The 18,561-nt window shown below is 40.5% G+C and overlaps 2 protein-coding genes across 6 annotated transcripts; one reads left to right on the top strand and one right to left on the bottom strand.

Annotated features, from left to right (window-relative positions):
- Positions 1-116: 116 nt before the first annotated feature.
- cdc26 (cell division cycle 26 homolog) lies at positions 117-1,647 on the top strand. 2 transcript variants are annotated; one of them, XM_029769066.1, is made up of 3 exons: positions 117-264; positions 743-843; positions 1,009-1,647. In XM_029769066.1, the coding sequence occupies exons 2-3, from the start codon at positions 763-765 to the stop codon at positions 1,192-1,194; spliced, it is 267 nt and encodes an 88-aa protein (XP_029624926.1). In that variant the 5' UTR covers positions 117-264; positions 743-762; the 3' UTR covers positions 1,195-1,647. The 2 variants fall into 2 exon arrangements, with proteins under 2 accessions (XP_029624926.1, XP_029624927.1); XM_029769067.1 differs by having other exon boundaries at positions 142-264; positions 665-843.
- slc31a1 (solute carrier family 31 member 1) lies at positions 1,630-14,448 on the bottom strand. Of its 4 annotated transcripts, XM_029769062.1 has the most exons (6): positions 10,075-10,268; positions 9,757-9,829; positions 4,913-5,036; positions 4,583-4,655; positions 4,260-4,428; positions 1,630-3,804 (listed from the first exon to the last, which is right to left on the bottom strand). In XM_029769062.1, the coding sequence occupies exons 3-6, from the start codon at positions 5,021-5,023 to the stop codon at positions 3,603-3,605; spliced, it is 555 nt and encodes a 184-aa protein (XP_029624922.1). In that variant the 5' UTR covers positions 5,024-5,036; positions 9,757-9,829; positions 10,075-10,268; the 3' UTR covers positions 1,630-3,602. The 4 variants fall into 4 exon arrangements, with proteins under 4 accessions (XP_029624922.1, XP_029624924.1, XP_029624923.1 ...); XM_029769064.1 differs by lacking the exons at positions 9,757-9,829; positions 10,075-10,268 and adding an exon at positions 14,305-14,448; XM_029769063.1 differs by lacking the exons at positions 9,757-9,829; positions 10,075-10,268 and adding an exon at positions 12,979-13,000.
- Between the last annotated feature and the right edge of the window lie 4,113 nt (positions 14,449-18,561).

Genomic DNA, 18,561 nt, shown 5'->3' with positions numbered 1-18,561 from the left:
TTTTCGGCATTGATCCCAAAACCCTATTCTTTCCTATTCATTTTCGCCATATGAATGGCTGAACGAACCAGAGGTAACTCATTTCTGGGTTTTAGGACTACAAGATGGCGATCTCTATGTCGAACAAGCCGACTGACTGTAATCAAGGGTCAAACACGCCAAAGCAAGGCACAGCTGAAAAACTACTTTACCCAGAAGCTCTTCGTCAATTTATGGCGGATTCTACAGAGCGTGGCTAGCTACTATCCAAATAAACAACAAAATGTAAGTAAATATGAACGATTTGCCTGTTTCATTGGGTCTCAGAGACAAAGTATTGACGTGGGGAGCTCGCTATTTTGGTCTCCTTTGCCAAGTTTGGTCCGTCACTGTAGTCTTAGTTCTAGTTAGCCAGCTTGCTATTTAGCTAGCTAGGAGTAGGACGTTGCAGAGATATGAGTGCAATTAATTTCTTTGGCAGCCTAAATAAAATCAAATGTTATTTGTCACAGGCTTCGTAAACAACAGGTCTAGACTAACAGTGACATTCATACTTACGTGTCCTTTTTCAACAATGCAGAGTTAACAATTACTGTGTAATTTCATATGCAGTATTATAAGTGATTTAATGCTAACGTTACCTATTGCACTCAGCACTTGACTTATCACCTTTCTCTATCTTTAGCCAGCTATAATAGTACAACAGTTTCCTATGGCACTTATGTGAATAAGTATTCATTGATACGGCACATCTGCTTCCCAGCTAACGGTAGTGGGTAGAAGATGCTGCGCAGAAAGCCCACCCGTCTGGAGCTGAAGTTGGACGACACGGAGGAGTTTGAGAGTGTCAAGAAAGAGCTTGAGGTGAGTAGCCACACCATCATGAATAATCTCTATAGTATTTGCAGGTATAAAATACTATCTTATTAGTGTGTGAACAATGCAGTTCCCTATTAACTTTGCAAGAAAAGCTTGATGATTAGCAGAACTTCCATGTGTCGAACTACCACCCACACTTTCCTCTTTCAGAGTCGGAAGAAACAGCGAGATGAGGTGGATGTTGTTGGCGTGGCGATGTCGAGTGACATGGTGGGGGCCGGTAGTGGAACAGGGGATGGGAAGACACGGGAACAGATGATCAATGAGAGAATAGGCTACAAGCCCCATCCTAAACCCAACACCTTGCCATCGCTCTTTGGAAACCTGCAATTTTAGGTTCCTAATGGGCACATTAGAGACCGCTAAAATGGTTGGCCCCTCCAGCATTGGTGTGTGGTTGGCACCGTGACTGCTCTTGACATGGTCAGGGGTATTTGTTTACCTGAGAAGTATATCTCTACAAAGAAATGTGTATTTTGAGGGTCATATTGCATTCATAAGTCTAAAGTAATGTTGCTACATTTACCTGAAAAGTTATGACTTGTGATGCAAAGGGTAGCCTTTTGTACAATGTCATGTTTGATGGGAGGGGTTGTGTACAGTGGTTTCCCTCCTTTATTACAAACATCCAGACTTGGTAGCATCTGTGGAAAAATGGATTAACTGAATGGACTTTAACTAAATCAGTCATTACTTACAATGGTATGATTGTACTTTTATTTGCCTTCAAGGCCGTGTTGTCAAGGACAGGAGACTGCAACAGAATTGAAATACAGTTCTTGAATGATACCATTTATTACTTGTTTTCTCTGAAAAGATTACAGCACTATAAATATGTAAAACTATACAGACATGTTCACGCTGATGCTGTGCTGGATTGGGGGTCAGATTCCCACTGTTGTTTTTGGCCAATTCACTCCATTTGTACAGTAGACCATAATGTATCCTCTTTATACATGATCCCACATGGTAAAACAGAAACGGTTATGTTCAAGTACATACTAATGTCCCTGGCTTTATTGTAATGTAATGAGAACACGTGGCTGTTAAATCCAGTTATAGAAACTGGGAATTTGATCCCCAAACCAGGCACAACACAATGTCACTCAGGCAACTGAAACATTTACTACAGTCATTTATCTCAAATGGAAAAAAGGTACACCATTAAGAAACTAAAAAGACATACCTATAAGTGAATTATTTTCTCTTTTAGGTTCTACTTCATAGAAATCACCCTTCTGTCAAAGTATGTACTGTATGTAGTGTGTGGCCTAAGCACTGATGGGTCACAAAGTAGTGCAGAAATCATGTGTTACTAGGCCAGTCTGAGAAAGCACTGGATCCAGCCTGCTACTTTCCCAGTTCTCTGCTTGTCCTTGGGACCTGAGCACTTGCTCCAATAAGGACACTAGTGTCCATGTTGTGTTGACATGCGCTACTTCAAGCCTATTGAATGAACACACCAAAAGTTACTCCCTAATTATAGCGGGGAATCCCACTTCATGAAGTGATAAAGTTAACTGTTTTTAGGTTGAGGTTTTTAGGGACCTCCTTATGTGCTCAGATTAGACCCAGTAATCTGTTCAACATGAATTAGTTTCTTGAAACAAGCAAATTAAAGATTTGTCCAGCAACAATTTATGGTGGTAAAGATTTAGAAAGGCAGACACTTGAATTTAGATGTGAAATGATCTTCGTTGGAAGTGATACTAGCAGTAGGTCTGTTTGACATGTACATATATTTCTAATTACATTGGCTTCTTAATGTGCAAGAGCCCATTTTTATTGTACATTTATGGGTCAGATCAAGCCTATGCTTAAGTGAAGCGTTATTTGTAAATACTGAGTTTAAAAAAAAGTAATAATCTATCCAAAATTGAACATTGCATAGCAGTGTGTATCATGAGGGTTTTAAGGGTTGTCACTTTCTGCTGCATTATATTCTAATTCATATAATCACGTGACGAGTACAAGGACAAACTTCTTTAAAATGGTGCTCGCACTTATCAGTAGACTATGGGTCCTGTCTACAGTTGGCCTAGGCTGTCACATGTTTTCCTCTAAGGCAAAGGGTTTACTAAGGCTCAGTTATACAGCCAATCTCAAGTATGACCTTTGACTCCTGTTGTGAGACACTGATTATGTATGGCCCCCACCGGACTGTCAGATGGAATGCAGAGGACTTGGCTTCAGAATGCTTCAACTAGGGCCCAGCATTGTTCCCTGGTCAGGAGATACTCTAGGCCCTATTCATATAACTACTGACTGCTTGTACCAGCACACTGTTCTTCAAGGAGAAAGTAGTTGTAAATGTCACAAATGCCCTATGTGAGCAGAAAACCCTAGGTCCGATGCTGTAAGGATGAACGTGCACCGATTGTTGCGCAATAATAAAAATACTGATTAAGAATGGCACGACTGGGGGAAGAGTGAACGTTCAGCTCTTTTGACAGAGACGTGGAGATTGAGACAGGAGGCGTAAGAATTTGGAATACCAACATCGTGTTACGGTGACACGGGTAGTCATCTAGAGCTACCAATAGGACAGACTGTCACAAATGTAAAAGCTCGTGGTCATAATTTAGATTTACCATCAAGCTTTAGTGTGACAAAGTGAACTGTCTAAATGTGATACATGCAACAACAAAAAACTGGATGCATGACGATGGGGATTGAAAGGAGAATGCCTGTATGTGTGTGTGTGTTTTACGTGTGTGGTAGGATGAATAGACCAGGTGGGGGTGTCAGTGACAGTGTTCGGTGATGTCAACAACCACAGCCTTTTTCCAGCTGAATAAGAAGTATCCCACCCCGGCCCCCGCTGCCACGGCGATACACAGGTAAGCGTTGTAGGTCATGAAGACCAACATAAGGAAGTAGCTGACCATCACCTGGATGATGTGTAACACCGTCTGCAGCAAGTGGGACAGACTCAGCATCCGCTGGCTGCAGGGGAGAGAGAAGGAAACAGGAATATTAAGAGAGTCATGTTTTCAATCAACTCATTCACAGCACTCTGCAAGTCGGGTGTTAGTGGCTACTTGGACATTTTTTAAATTTCTGTTATGGGTACAACATTCCCCACAAACAGTAAGGCAGGGCAGCAGGTAGCCTAGTGGTTAGAGCATTGGGCCAGTCTACAAGTGTGTCTCAGGGAGAGTTGGGATATGCAAAAAAACACATTTACAATTCACACGTGTATTAATACACACGTGTACATGTGTGAAGTGGGACAAATAAGCTTCAAAATGTCATACTACAAGTTAATGTGGAGCCAGTAGCCCTTTTTGGCTGCCATGTCTAGAAGTCTCACATTTGGGGTATAAATCGGAACACTTCACTGCAGTACTACTGTGTTTCCGTTTAGTGAGGAGGCCTGTTGCATATTTGGTCTCACTCACCCTACAGTCTTGTGGGTCTCCATGAGCATGGTACCGTCTGCTCCCGGGACAGGCATGGAGTTATAGCGCACGTTGACCTGGTTCCTCCTCAACAGGAACTCCCTGCCGATCTTCAGCCCCTCGTAGAGCACAGCCAGCAGGAAACAACCAATGCAGGCCCCTGCCATCTCTGAGAAGAGACATGATTGAGATGTTAATGTTGGTTTAGATATTCAACTTCTTAAATGGGGATAATAATGAACTGTTAATGGCCATGGTCATAAAATACTTTTTGCACTACATTTCAAGTCTACAAATGCATCCTGGAAAACACACACTCTTACCTCCAGGTGTGTTGATGACAAGACCGGCAAACAGCAGCTCCACGTTTGTGTAGCCAAAGTAGAAGGTCATTTGCTTCAGAATAGGAACAGAAAACAAATTGTATCACACACACCTACAGAGCCAAGGGGTTTACAGTGATTCAGCTCACACAGCAGAGAGAAATGTCAAGCAGGCCGTTTGAATTTAGAGTTTAAAACCATTCATCTCAAAATCAGATTTGCAACTTTGGTGGTAGAAAGTGCAGTGACAGGGTGCCAAGCCTAAGTAAATCCCACACTGTAACAGAGAAATGAGTGTGTGACATATTTCTGAATGCCAGGCCCACTCACCATCATCATTCCTCCTGCACAGTGTACTGCTCCATCCGCATGGGAGTCTGGCCCCGTGGGAGGAGCCATGGTGCCGTGGTTGTGGTGATCATGGTGCATGTCCATGTTCATCTGTACTGTAGGACTGCAAGAACCCGGAAATACAGAGACAAAACACACATCAGTCACACACACTTCACATATCCACACAGACTCATTTGACCACGACAGGTGGCTTTTGTGGTAGGTATTTGGCAGTGCCAAAGGTGTTCAGAAAATTCTTGTGAAGCCAAGACGGAAACAGACATCAAGCCAAAAATAAAACAAACCCCACCCCAAATGTTCACTAAAAATAAATTGGGCACCGAGCACATTTAAGGTCTGCTGAGCCCAAACTTGAACGTTGTGAAAATTTTGTGCAACTTCCAACACACGTTTACTGTGAACACTGAGGCTGTACCCGCTTTAAGTTACAGTTTTAACAGTGGCCAAGTAGGCTACTGTGGCCATTTGATCATAATGTAGTGCTACCAGAGTGGCCTACCATTGAAAACAATGGAGAAAAATGCATCCCTTAACATTTTAACATGGAAATAGTTGTTCTATCATTCAGCCTACAGTAGCAGCCAATGTGGGGTGTTCAATGTAGGCCTACATTCCTTGAGATTTATGTAAAAAAACATGCAAGGCTTGATATTAACCTGTTTATCCACTTGTCCAATAGACAAGGAGGTGACTGAAAATATGTTGTTTGATGCAAGAAACCACTTTACAAAATAAAATGCATTATGCCCATTCCATTATTACAGAGAATCAGACAAATTATGCTACCTGCTGCCTATAGAGTACCAGAGTCGGAGTCATAATACCCATAAAACCTTGGGGTCAAACAAGGAAATGGGTCTAATCGTTTTTCCACCATTCATTTTTCCCACAGGGGATTTTAGAAACACTTAAAATAAGGGCTGCGTTTCGTGTAGGCTTACCCTGGCGTGACGTTTTGATAAGTGTAAATCTCTCTAGGACAACGTGATTTATATCAACATAGTTCCCTGTATTTACCCCCCAAAATTGAAATGCTAAATTAGCTGCTTTAGCGGCTATAACAAAATGCCATGATCTGGATGTGACAGCCTGATTCAAGGCAAAGGTAAGAATCTCTGGATTAACTATGTAAAGCTAGCTATATTTTGTAATTAATAAATTGGAAATATTTAAATTGACAATTCTATGAACTGTCTTGTGCAAGTTTTTAATTGACTCAATACCTGTTAGCAAAGGTGTCAGCTAGAGATGACGTGCAGGAGCTTGCAGGGATTTGTAGTCTTGCATGATGTCTACTCTGATGCTAATTAGCATTTTCGGAATATAGACGAATATATTGATAAAAAAAGTCCCCCTTGTCTGAGAGAGATTTACATGGTTATCAAAACATCATGCCAGGGTAAGCCTACATGAAACACAGCCCTTATTTCAAGTCAAGTTAAATCTCGTGCTTCTCTCTGTGGGCTGATATTTCTTCTGCACAGCAGTCCCGGGGAGCTGCGCAGCACCCACACACGCACACAGTTTAGAGGGAACACTGCCCATCCTTAGCAGCACAGTGTAGGACTCCTGCTTATTATCGTCCAGGAAAAATGCATAGTGTGCCATTTTCCAGGTGTAGGCCTGCACGTCGAATTTAGGTCCTCTCAAGCTACATTTTCCAGGTTTGTAAGGACACAGGTCCGTGTTTGACTGTGAGTTTAAAGAGGGATGAAGTGGGTAATCCCTCAGAATTGGAGTAGCCTGGTCCTTGACTTGGCACCATGCCACTAGCCTGAGGACAAGCCCCAGATCCTCTCTAATGCTCCTTGGTTAGCACCGATTGAAAAAGTTAGGACCGTAATTAAAACGAGTCAGTCAAAGTCTCCAAAGTACCCAGTGTTATTGCCATGGAGAGACGGTGATGGTGCGATTCAGTTGAGGTGTTTTAACCATGAACCTCAACCTACTGTACTGAACCCACTGGTGGCCGGGGTCTATTGTAAACGCTGATTGAAACGGTTTTCTTGGACATCAAGTACGTGCAAAAGGAAGCGCAGTACCCAGACCATAAACGTATATAGGTCAAGATAACGATTACAGCGTTGCCATTTTGTAATCGAGTTATTGATAATGCAATTATAATAGTTAGGCTAATTATAGTTGCATTTGTCGGATCTGAAGAGTACCTAAATTGAGGAAAGAACAGACACATATTAGGCTACAGATAGAACAACATGGTCCGTGTGCCAAGGCTATTTCATACACGGCTTCAGGTTAAATCTAAATCTACTAGACATGTCACTTTGAAAATCACCTTCACTCCCTACTTAAGAGAGCAAACATTCGAAGAGGAAGAATTAGCCACTTGAGTCGAGAGCGCCATCAGGACCCTTACTAATCTAATGTCTAAACAACCCAAGGCCACATCTGTAAAAACTGCCTTTATAACACAATAAATGCCCACTTAAAATGGACAATGTCAATTAATTTGAGAAACACAAGATATATGAAAAAGGCCTGGAACACCCAGAGGTGGAAACCAATGGCATCAGCAAAACAGACATCGAGAATCTAAATGAAGACACAAAAACCACATCTTTTAAACTGCTGGTTTCCAGTCAAAACATCTGTTGACTCATATTGTTCTGCTAGACTCAGTTACTACCACAGAGAGAAGTTAGCCATTACACAAACGTACAGTGCCTTCGGGAAAGTATTCAGACCCCTTGACTTTTACACATTTTGTTACGTTACAGCCTTATTCTAAAATTGATTTAAAAAAATAAAACAATTCCTCAGCAATCGACACACAATACCCCATAATGACAAAGCGTAAAAATGTTTGCAGAATGTTTGCAAATTTATTTAAAAAAAAACATATACCTTATTTACATACACTACCGTTCAAAAGTTTGGGGGTCACTTAGAAATGTCCTTGTTTTTGAAAGAAAAGCACATTTCTTGTTCATTAAAATAACATCAAATTGATCAGAAACACAGTGTAGACATTAATGTTGTAAATGACTATTGTAACTGGGAACGGCTGATTTTTAATGGAATATCTACATAGGCGTATAGAGGCCCATTATCAGCAACATTCACTCCTGTGTTCCAATGGCACGTTGTTTATCTAATCAAGTCTATCATTTTAAAAGGCTAATTGATCATTAGAAAACCCTTTTGCAACTATGTTAGCACAGCTGAAAACTGTTGTGCTAATTAAAGAAGCTATAAAACTGGTCTTCTTTAGACTAGTTGAGAATCTGGAGTATCAGCATTTGCGGGTTCAATTATAGGCTCAAAATGGCCAGAAACAAAGAACTTTCTTCTGAAACTCGTCAGTCTATTCTTGTTCTGAGAAATTAAGGCTATTCCATGCGAGGAATTGCCACAAAACTGATGATCTCATACAAAGCGGTGTACTACTCCCTTCACAGAACAGTGCAAACTGACTTTAACCAGAATAGAAAGAGTGGGAGGCCCCGGTGCACAACCGAGCACAAGTACATTAGAGTGTCTAGTTTGAGAAACAGACCCCTCAAGTCCTCAACTGGCAGCTTCATTAAATAGTACCCGCAAAACACCAGTCTCAACAGTGAAGAGGCAACTCTGGGATGCTGGCCTTCTAGGCAGAGTTCCTCTGTCCAGTGTGTGTTCTTTTGCCCATCTAAATCTTTTATTTTTATTGGCCAGTCAGATATGGCTTCTTCTTTGCAACTCTGCTTCTCAAACTAGACACTAATGTACTTCTCCTCATGCTCAGTTGTGCACCGGGGCCTCCCACTCCTAAGCAATTAAGATCACAGTTCTGAAAACTTAGGACCCCAAAGAAGCCTTTCAACTGACTTTCAAAAACACCAAAAGAAAGATGCCCAGGGTCCCTGCTCATTTGCGTGAACGTGCCTTAGGCATGCTGCAAGGAGGCATGAGGACTGCAGATGTGGCCAGGGCAATAAATTGCAATGTCTGTACTGTGAGACGCCTAAGACAGCACTACAGGGAGACAGGACGGACTGCTGATCGTCCTCGCAGTGGCAGACCACATGCAACAACACCTGCACAGGATCGGTACATCTGAACGTCACACCTGCAGGACAGGTACAGGATGGCAACAATAACTGCCCGAGTTACACCAGGAACGCACAATCCCTCCATCAGTGCTCTGACTGTCTACAATAGGCTGAATTGAGGGCTTGTAGGCCTGTTGTAAGGCATGTCCTCACCGGCAACAACGTTGCCTATGGGCACAAACCCAACGTCGCTGGACCAGACAGGACTGGCAAAAAGTGCTCTTCACTGATGAAAAAAATCACAACATTTACTTAAATCTATCTTTGCAAATAGCACTGCTGGGTGACTTGAAAAGCCATGGTCAGTTGATCAATAATATAATTGTACTTTTAGTAAAGGTGTTCATCTTTCATTTAGAATCTGTGGAAACTTGAGAATAGAAAGGTTCAGAACTTTTGTGAAACAGCACAGCAGAAATAAGTCAAGACTGGATCGTTTTTTGGGGTTGAGGGTGGCTGAAGGATGAAATAAAAATGAAAAAAGTAAACCAATATAAAAATGTACCGTGTCCGTAAAATGTATTTAGTATGTATAAGCTGGAAGTAGATGCCTAAGTATAGTTGTCCTTGGTTTACTCCAATTAGGGGAGGGGAGGGTTAGGGTAAAATAAATAAAAAAATATGTAAATGTAAAAAAAAATTTTGGGGGGGGATTGGAAATTATGCCAAAAATGACATTGATTGAACCCAGCATTATCTGCAAAATTAAAGCTGATCTTAGCCCCTTAAATAAAAAACAACGGTGATCATCATATAGATAGGACTTACATTAGAAACGACTGCTCTCAAAGTACTGTGAATAAAAGCCTAAACCCTGCATATATTCGCTTACTCGGTTGAGCTAGACATAAAAACAGGAAACACATAATTAACAGAGTCCATGCCCCCCCCCCCAGAACAGTCAGACTGTTTGGAGCATGCAGAAGTAAAAACAGCTGAAATACATTTCATACAAGGAAAATGTATATTATTAAATGGTAGCCTAAACATTCTTGATTCGATAATTTATATGAAATAGCTTCATTCCAGATAAAATCTCACCCAATATTAAAACTTACCCTAATGTCTCACCACATTAAAACTTACCCAAATGTCTCTGTTACAGCCAAATCAATGACAAGATACTTGTCAATGTGTGTGTGTTCATGCAACCTATCAATGCGTATAGGTGTGTGTGGTCTGATCCCGAGTGTGCTCTCCTGCTTGAGTCTGGGAAAGTGACTGTGTGTTGTGCAATAAACTGCTCTCTCTCATGACTGCCCTCCTCATGTGACTGTTCATCTGCCTCTTATTTCCTCTGATCCAGCCAATCACATGGGTCCCCCCCAATGAGGAAAAGAGCCATTTCAAAAGCAAATACTTTCAAACACATCCAAAACATACCCTACAAGTGCTGGACAAAACATACATTAGCTGACGAAATAATGGGATGTCCACTCACTTATTTGTTTGCTGCTCAGACAATCTTTTATATTTCATAAAACTGTCCTTTGACCAGACAAACAGTCAGGACCAAACAGTGTAGGCTTGTGTTCATCAGTGTTCGGTAAAACCCACATAAGCTAGCCTATACAGTAACACAAGAACACTTTCCTGATCAAAATAATTGATCATAAACTGAATGCTGATGCATAGAACACAACTAATAATGCCATTTCCTGTGCTTGGGTCCACGTACAGGGAATTGTTAATCATTAGACTTTATGGCGACCAATCGGAGATAAAGGATAATGGATACACTGCAGCGATGCAATGCCTTTAGAAAGTATACACACCCCTTGACTTTTTCCAGATTTTGTTGTGTTACAAAGTGGGATTAAAATTGATTTAATTGACATTTTTGGCCAACGATCTACATAAAATACTTTAAGGTCAAAGTGGATGAAAAATGCGAGGCATTGAAAACCTCCCTGGTCTTTGTGGTTGAATCTGTGCTAGAAATTCACTACTCGATTGAGGGGGCTTACAGATAATTGTATGTGGGAGAGATGGGGTATCGTTCAAAAAAGACATTAACCACTATTATTGAACACAGAATGAGTCCATGCAACTTGTGATTTTTTAACCAACTTTTTTACTCCTGAACTTATTTAGGCTTGCAATAACAACGGGGTTGAATACTTAATGACTCAAGACATTTCAGCTTTCCATTTTTTATCAATTTGGAAAATGTTCTACAAACAAAATTCCACTGACAATATGTGGCAGTGTGTGTAGATCAGTAACACAACACCTCAAGTTTAAGCGATGTAACAACAAAATGTGGAAAAAGTAACGTTTTTTTATTTTACCTTTATTTAACCAGGCATGTCAGTTAAGAATAAATTCTTATTTACAAAGACGTCCTAGGAACAGTGAGTTAACTGCCATGTTCAGGGGCAGAATGACAGATTTTTACCTTGTCAGCTCGGGGATTTGATCTTGCAACCTTTCGGTTACTAGTCCAACGCTCTAACCACTAGGCTGCCTGCCGCCAAATTGTTTCTGAAGGCACTGTACATGTAATGTACTTGCACCTTTAGTCTAAAATGAGTTACAGTGTGACTGTGACAGAACAGTCCGACCTCCAGCTTTGTGGAACACGACGTAAAAGTGCATGTCAAGTCAAGGCCGACGTAGGCATATTATATGAAAGCCATAGGCGCTGATAAAACGGGCTCATAATAATCCTTGCCGAAGATTAAAGTGACTGAAGCAATGATGAAATGTAAATAGCACAATGTACAAAATTACGGAACGGAAAAAAGAGCATCAACAACCACTGACCAACAAAACATTCCATGATTGTGCAACTCAAACATTGTGATTAGAGGTCAGAGGTGATGATTACTCAGTGAAGCCTACTATTTACTCAACAGTTTGTGTGTGTGTGTGTGTGTGTGTGTGTGTGTGTGTGTACTGTAGCTTTGTTCAGAGAGGAAGATTAACTTTCTTCAGCTCTTGCCTTTAGTAAAAGCTGCATCCTCAAGTTCAACACCTTGATGGAACAAAGAAGGGCTGAGTAGAGAAGACAATGTTCAAAACCATTCTCTGCCTGCGTCTGTCAATGTGGCAACATGCCATTTGGAAAGGCCTGCCTAATTCACTAATCACTTCAGTGGACAGTAAAGATAACCCTTGACCTGCAATTTGAAAGTGTGCAATTAATCAGTCTTATCTAAATAAATAAACTGTATGATATCGCCATCAGTTACCCTAACTGGCCTCACATGATCACGTAGACCTAAGCCTAATTCTTTCACATTTAACAGTACACCACTGACCTAATTTTGCTACGTAATTGCCAGACTTTAAACACATTCCTAATGAATGCACAAGACCCACTACCTGATGCAAATACAGTACAGTAAAGGGTACACAGGCTAGCTAAGAGTGTACAATGGCAAAGTTAGCCTACTTTCCGACTTTTAAAACAAGATGGTACAGAACAATACAGGTTGAGGTACAATAACCAAAAGGTTGTCAATTCAAACTTCAAACTTGAATTTCTCCATTAGATTCTGATCACGTTCTCATCAACCCATCTTTGATTTACAGGTGTTGTTTTAGCCCTGTTTTATTTTACCTGTCATGTCTGTGTTATCAATCCACTGCTTTCCATTCATGGAATGTTGTATGTGACTAGGGTTGGGCGGTCACCAGATTTGCATACCGTTCCTGTAGCATCCCGGGGTATACTGTATTACTGGCAGTGGACACAAGGGGCGCCATTACTTTTCAAGTGTAAAAAAACTAATTTAGGCTGCAGGGATCTTGATCCAGGAAGGGATTGATTTTCTCTACTGTAACTATGACGCCATTTCAATCAAAAACGAAGATCAAAACAATTACTAACAATCCACCACAACATTTAAGGTGGTCATTTAAGCTTGGCGGAGGTCTGACAAATTGTATTCAAATACACTTGGTCCCTGCCGCCTTCATCATCAACTAGCCTAAGTATAAGTCTGTCTGTAAAGTAAACCGGTTGTTGAGAATGAGAACCCTTACCAGGCAAACAAGGTTCAGTCATGTAGGAGTGATGCCAAAGGGATGGAGGGCCAACTACAGCAGCATAGCTGGAAGACAGCCTGGCCCATTGGATACTGTCCCTGTCCTCCTGATACATAAAGACAATTGGGCACTGTTTCACTCAGACCCACTCATAAACATTCCTCCCATTCACATATCTGTGAGTAAATGAAAATATAACAAAGTCAGTTAACTATTAGTGACCCTGTTATTCCCAGAGCAGTCGAATTGAAAGCGAAATCCAAAAGTGAAAAGCAGATCTTTGTAACAGCATCTAAGTTGCATAGATTTTTGTGCATTGGGGTTCAAGTCTTGTGGCAGAGTTTGTCGTGGTTGTTGAGTGCCACTCAATAGCAGACTTCCCACAATAAGATCAGTGAGCACCGACCATTTGAGAGATAAAAGTTCCATACATTTCTTGTGGTTGACCAGCCTTGACCATTTTTTGATGTACTTTTGGAGTGACATAAATAATGACTACCAGGTCATGGAACTTTCTGGCTCTAGAGAGGCTCACTTTTTTTCTCTGTTATAAAGGGGATAACTGTGACAGGTAATATGTTCAAAGCTGTAATTGAAAATAGTCTATAAAAGGACCACAGTACAATTGGTTCTGTTTCGGCATCATCATCAATGCTCAACACAATGCTCTGAAAGGCTGCAATTGAAATAGCTTGAAAAAAAATATTATTTTGCATATTTGTAGCTTAATTTCTAGTTGTGAAACAGGTAAGACATTGGAATAGTGAACATTGCACGTTTGTGCTTCATGACAAGTTCATGAGCATGACAATGTGATAGATATTGATAGCTTAATTGTTTCGCAATATGAGAGTATGATGAAAAAGAGCAGAGTAAAACCTTGAGGTAGTGGAGAGACTAAGATCAATGAGTCTTTGGCAAACAATGTAGAGTTGTGTGTACTGTAGCTGTGTAGCAAATACAAAAGCCAAGTGTTTCTCAACAACTGACCGTCTGCATAGTAAAATTATAGTCAAAGGCTAGAAATCTGTTTTGCTGGCAGCTAACTAGCTGTATGGGGTTGTCTTAAAAAAAGGGAAAAAAAGAAATGATATATATATATATATATATATATATTTAAAAAATGGGATCTAACATATGCACATTTCTTTGAAATTGTGAGATGGCTCAAGTTGCATAATACCAAAAAACCACTTTGCTAACTAATGAACTAGATAGTCGCTTTACTTGCTAGCCAACTAGCTTATCTAGTAGCTACAGAGGTCAAACAAGTCCAAAAGAACAATAGTTTAACTTAGTCTGGGAAAGCACGCACGCGCTTACCTCACAATATAGATAACACGGTGCCTGCAACGTCGACAGTACAGTACGTTCAGAAAAGCTGTGGTTCCAGCGTGATTTTCTTGGGCCAAGATAACTCACAACCTAATCATTAACTATGAGCTTTCAGACTCCCGTTTATTCTACTGGCAAAACGCAGACAGCCCAAGTAAGCTGACATTTGACAGTGCAGGAAAATGTAGACGTAGCACGGATGTTTTCATGTAGTAGCTTATCAGGCGACCCCGTTCAGGGTAGGCACTTCCGCCGCCACATGGCAGCCCGTAAGCCTACATCACGCCTAATAACATCTCCTGTGTGTATTTTACATTTAATGTAGCCCTCAAAATACCACCGAATGTAATTTTTTTATTCACAGATATTCTCAGAAAATGTGTGTATTTTCGTGGTGGTCTCTTCACTGGCTGGGTCTCAGAGTATTTCGTATTATTCTGTATGTAAATCCGAGACACTCCATTTAGGATGATATGTTACGTTTCATATGGCATGTATTAATTTGTAGAACTCCATCACCCATTTCGTATGATATATTACCAATTTGCTAAACGTACAATATTTTACGAATTTGCATAACATATGATATGTTACTAATTCTAGCTGGCTGGCTAACGTTAGGGGAAGGGTTAACTAACATAATAAATAGTTGCAAAGTAGGTAAGTGGTTGAAAAGCTGCCAATTAGCTAAAAAGCTTAAATTGTCCAGAGAGATACGAATTTACAATATTTGGGTTGCTATTCATTTGCATTGTACACCCATTCACAACAACCAATCTACTTTAGTTTTGCCTCAAGTAACCATCTGTTTTATGTAACCATATTAAACACAATATATAATGCTATTTTAGAATTCCGGATTTACTTTTACTATGTTACGTCTAGAGACCAGGCTGCTTCACTCCACATTTTAAATTACCTAATTTTAACAAATATATATGATGAGAATAATTTCAAGTACCAATATTAGTACCGCTGGCCTACTGCGTTCTTAAACCAGAGGCATAACATTGTGAGACTTCCGGGAATGCCTGCGACACAGACCAAGCAGACAGACCAGGCCTGGGATTGAGAAGTAAATGTGCGCGTTTGAGTGGTAAACCGACTGTAGACATAAGTCAACGAGTAAAGTCAGGGAGATACATATTTATGCACTGACAGTTTGCTGTCTGACAACTTCTGTTTTTTTCTAGGAAATGTTAAATGGCAGACATGGAATTCACTGTTATTGCCGATGAAGTGGATGCCATCGAAATTCCACTTCTCCTACACGAAGCTGAACATGAACAACACGGTCCAAGACATGCATATCTTAATAAGGAAATTACATACCAGCCCAAACTCTTTCTAACATTCACAAGACTTGTTTTGTATGTTTGTGATGGTTTTCTCAAACTATAACCAGGTAGTAGTGAGTGCATAGGCTACTAGAATGAGAGGTGTTTTTGCAGCATATGTGTTTGCCATTACTTCATGCCCTTGCACCTTCCTCATTATTATTTGTGATTGTGCAACATGGAATTGTAACAGTCCACAAATATTCTTACTGTACGGTAATTGATTGCATGTCAGCATCACTACAGCCGGCAGTAATTTTTAACCTTTATGTAGCTTTTGTCAGTAAACATGTAAAGAACAGAATTTGATTCAATCACATGGACAAAACACTCACTGTACAGAAAAGGATTAGACTATACATGTACATCAGGTCACATAAATTACTGGTTAAACAATATGAAAAGGATTAGACTACATGTACTATACATCAGTTCACATAATTTACTGTGTAAACAATATGCTAAGCAGTCAAATGCACTTGGTATTGACCCCACAACTGGTGTCTGGGGTACTTGCTCATTAAGGGCAGGTTTCCCGGACACAGATTAAGCCCCTAAAATTAAGCCTTTAAAATACCGTGCGGTGGTACAAACAGAAGTACACAGACTCCAATTAGCTAGGGTTTAGCTAGTTGAAAAGCGAAGCACATGTGCGTCAAGTATGGAAAATGCAGGCTAAACATCCGGCAAAACAAAATGCATATGCATCGACCTCGATTACGTTTCTGTGGTTTAGCAAGCCAGCGTTGCCATGATATCACCTACAAGCATTGTTGGAGATTTCTATTGAAGCAGTTTCTTTGATTCTATTTCTATTTGATTTCTGCCTATCTTTATCCTGTACTGTCTTTGTTGGAACTACAAATTGGGCCAAACTGGCTCCGGCCAAATGCTACGCCACAACCACAGACGTTAGTTTCTTCTCCGCAGTTGAGTCTGGATCCGAGTACCCCCCCCAAGAATGCAAACACATTCTAACCGTTCTGATTGGTTTGGGCCAGAACACGTGGGTAAAGCAGAGTTTTGAAAATGTGTCATTGGCTTTGATACTCTGATTGGTTAGTGCTGATCCAATCGCTGATGACTTTGTTTTGTACAACACCCCTCTTTTTGACATCACCACAAACGACTTAAATGATGGCAGTCTCACTGACATATGTAACAAACAGAGCAGTAGAAGAATTTAGTTTGAGTCGTCAGGCAAGTTGTAGTGACCTCTGGAGGAACTATTTGGGTACTTGAGTAGTTGAGAACAACAGTGACATATAAACCTCAGCAGGGGCAGATATTGAGTTTGCCTAGATGTACATAACAAATTGTCTTATAAGTCACAGACATGGCTGCAGTTGTTCTGCTTTCTTTGGTCCGTTCCTGTGTTCCTGGATTGGGCTGCTAAACAATAGCCTGGAGGAAGCAGCCTGATCACTGCATTCACCATTCTATTTCAGTGAACACAGCAATCAGAGGGGTATCCTACAAAGCAAGCTAGATCTACTCAGGATTTTCTAACGCTAACCAGCTTCAGATTCCAGCTCAGGCTTCCTTTGTACTACGACGGTGGATATTGCTAATCCACCTGCCGCTAACTCTACCAGGCTTGTAACTGCACGTGCATGTCACACGTGGCTAGCCGAACTCCAAGCTATTTTCATTGAGACAGTGGTGAAACATCAATCCATGGGCAATTAAGCGCCACATTTTAATTTGTACCCAAATCAAATTTAAAGTTCTTTCAAATGCAATGAGGCTATGGTGTGAAATAGGCTTTTAAAAGTGCTGTCTTTATTTTATCGTTAATGCCGCCTTTGCACAAGCACATTTTCCCAATCCTATAGATTTTTAAAATTAAATCATACAAGTGTTACATTGCATTAAGTTTAAAATGCATTCTGTCATTACTAAATGTGATTAACATTACTATTTAACCAAAAAAACATTTGATTAATAAAATGTTTAAATCTGTAGTCCTCAAATGAAGGGAATTATGAAAATCTTTGCAAGAGGAAGGGAGTAGTCAAACTTGTGGCTCAGTCATTTAATTCAAGGTAAGTGGAGTTGGTCTATACCTGATTGAAGTTGACATTTCAAATGGTTAAGGATTAAGGTAAAGATGTCCCAAGGATTCTGGATAACACTGACCAAGTGGAGTTAACTAACCTGTTCCGGGGCAGGCTATGAAATTTACCAGGCTAAAAAGGTGAGCCACTTTCGTATTACCGGTTATCCCGAGTTGATGAAAATGACCTCGCCAACTCCTCAAACCTGCTTCATAGGCTACCCCTCTGGCTGGTTCCACAAGGTACTTGGAGGGAGAAATATCACAGCCTTTAGCTAATTCTACATTAGCTGTAACCTAGGAAACAAATAGCCCGTAAGGTAGCCTGAGGAAATCTACTGAACAAAAATATAAACACAACATGGAAAGTGTTGGTCCCATGTTTCATGAGCTGAAATAAAAGATGGGTGTCTGATGAAGACATAAGGGTGGAAACGTTATCACCTGGGAGCATCAGCAGCATTTTCTTTTCCATGAAACAAAAGATCCCAGAAATTTTCCATATGCACAAAAAGCTTATTTCTCTGAAATTGTGTGCACAAATCAAATCTGTTTACATCCATTAGTGAGCATCTCCTTTGCCAAGATAATCCATCCACCTGACAGGTGACATATGAAGCTGAAACAGCATAATCATTGCACCTTGTGCTGGGTACAAAAGGCCACTAAAATCTGCAGTTGTCACAAGTTGGCGAGCATACAATTGGCATGCTGACTGCAGGAATGTCCACCAGAGCTGTTGCCTGAGAATTTAATGTTCATTTTGCCCTCATTTTTGAGAATTTGGTTGTTGAAATTGTTGTTTATATTTTTGTTGACTATAAATTAAGAAAACCACATATGGTCATTTCA

This window comes from Salmo trutta, chromosome 12, assembly GCF_901001165.1.
Source record: "Salmo trutta chromosome 12, fSalTru1.1, whole genome shotgun sequence".
In the NCBI taxonomy this organism is placed as follows: domain Eukaryota; kingdom Metazoa; phylum Chordata; class Actinopteri; order Salmoniformes; family Salmonidae; genus Salmo; species Salmo trutta.
The sequence above is the reverse complement of the archived record's forward strand: the minus strand, read 5'-3'. Positions and strand labels throughout refer to the sequence as shown.

Excerpts from the sequence above, each read along its gene's own strand:
- cdc26 (XM_029769066.1), top strand. The coding sequence starts at position 763 with ATGCTGCGCAGAAAGCCCACCCGTCTGGAGCTGAAGTTGGACGACACG. Across the intron at positions 844-1,008 it reads GTGTCAAGAAAGAGCTTGAG|AGTCGGAAGAAACAGCGAGA; the intron begins GTGAGTAGCCAC and ends TTCCTCTTTCAG.
- slc31a1 (XM_029769064.1), bottom strand. The coding sequence starts at position 5,023 with ATGAACATGGACATGCACCATGATCACCACAACCACGGCACCATGGCT. Across the intron at positions 4,429-4,582 it reads TGTCATCAACACACCTGGAG|AGATGGCAGGGGCCTGCATT; the intron begins GTAAGAGTGTGT and ends GTCTCTTCTCAG. Across the intron at positions 3,805-4,259 it reads GAGACCCACAAGACTGTAGG|CCAGCGGATGCTGAGTCTGT; the intron begins GTGAGTGAGACC and ends TCTCCCCTGCAG.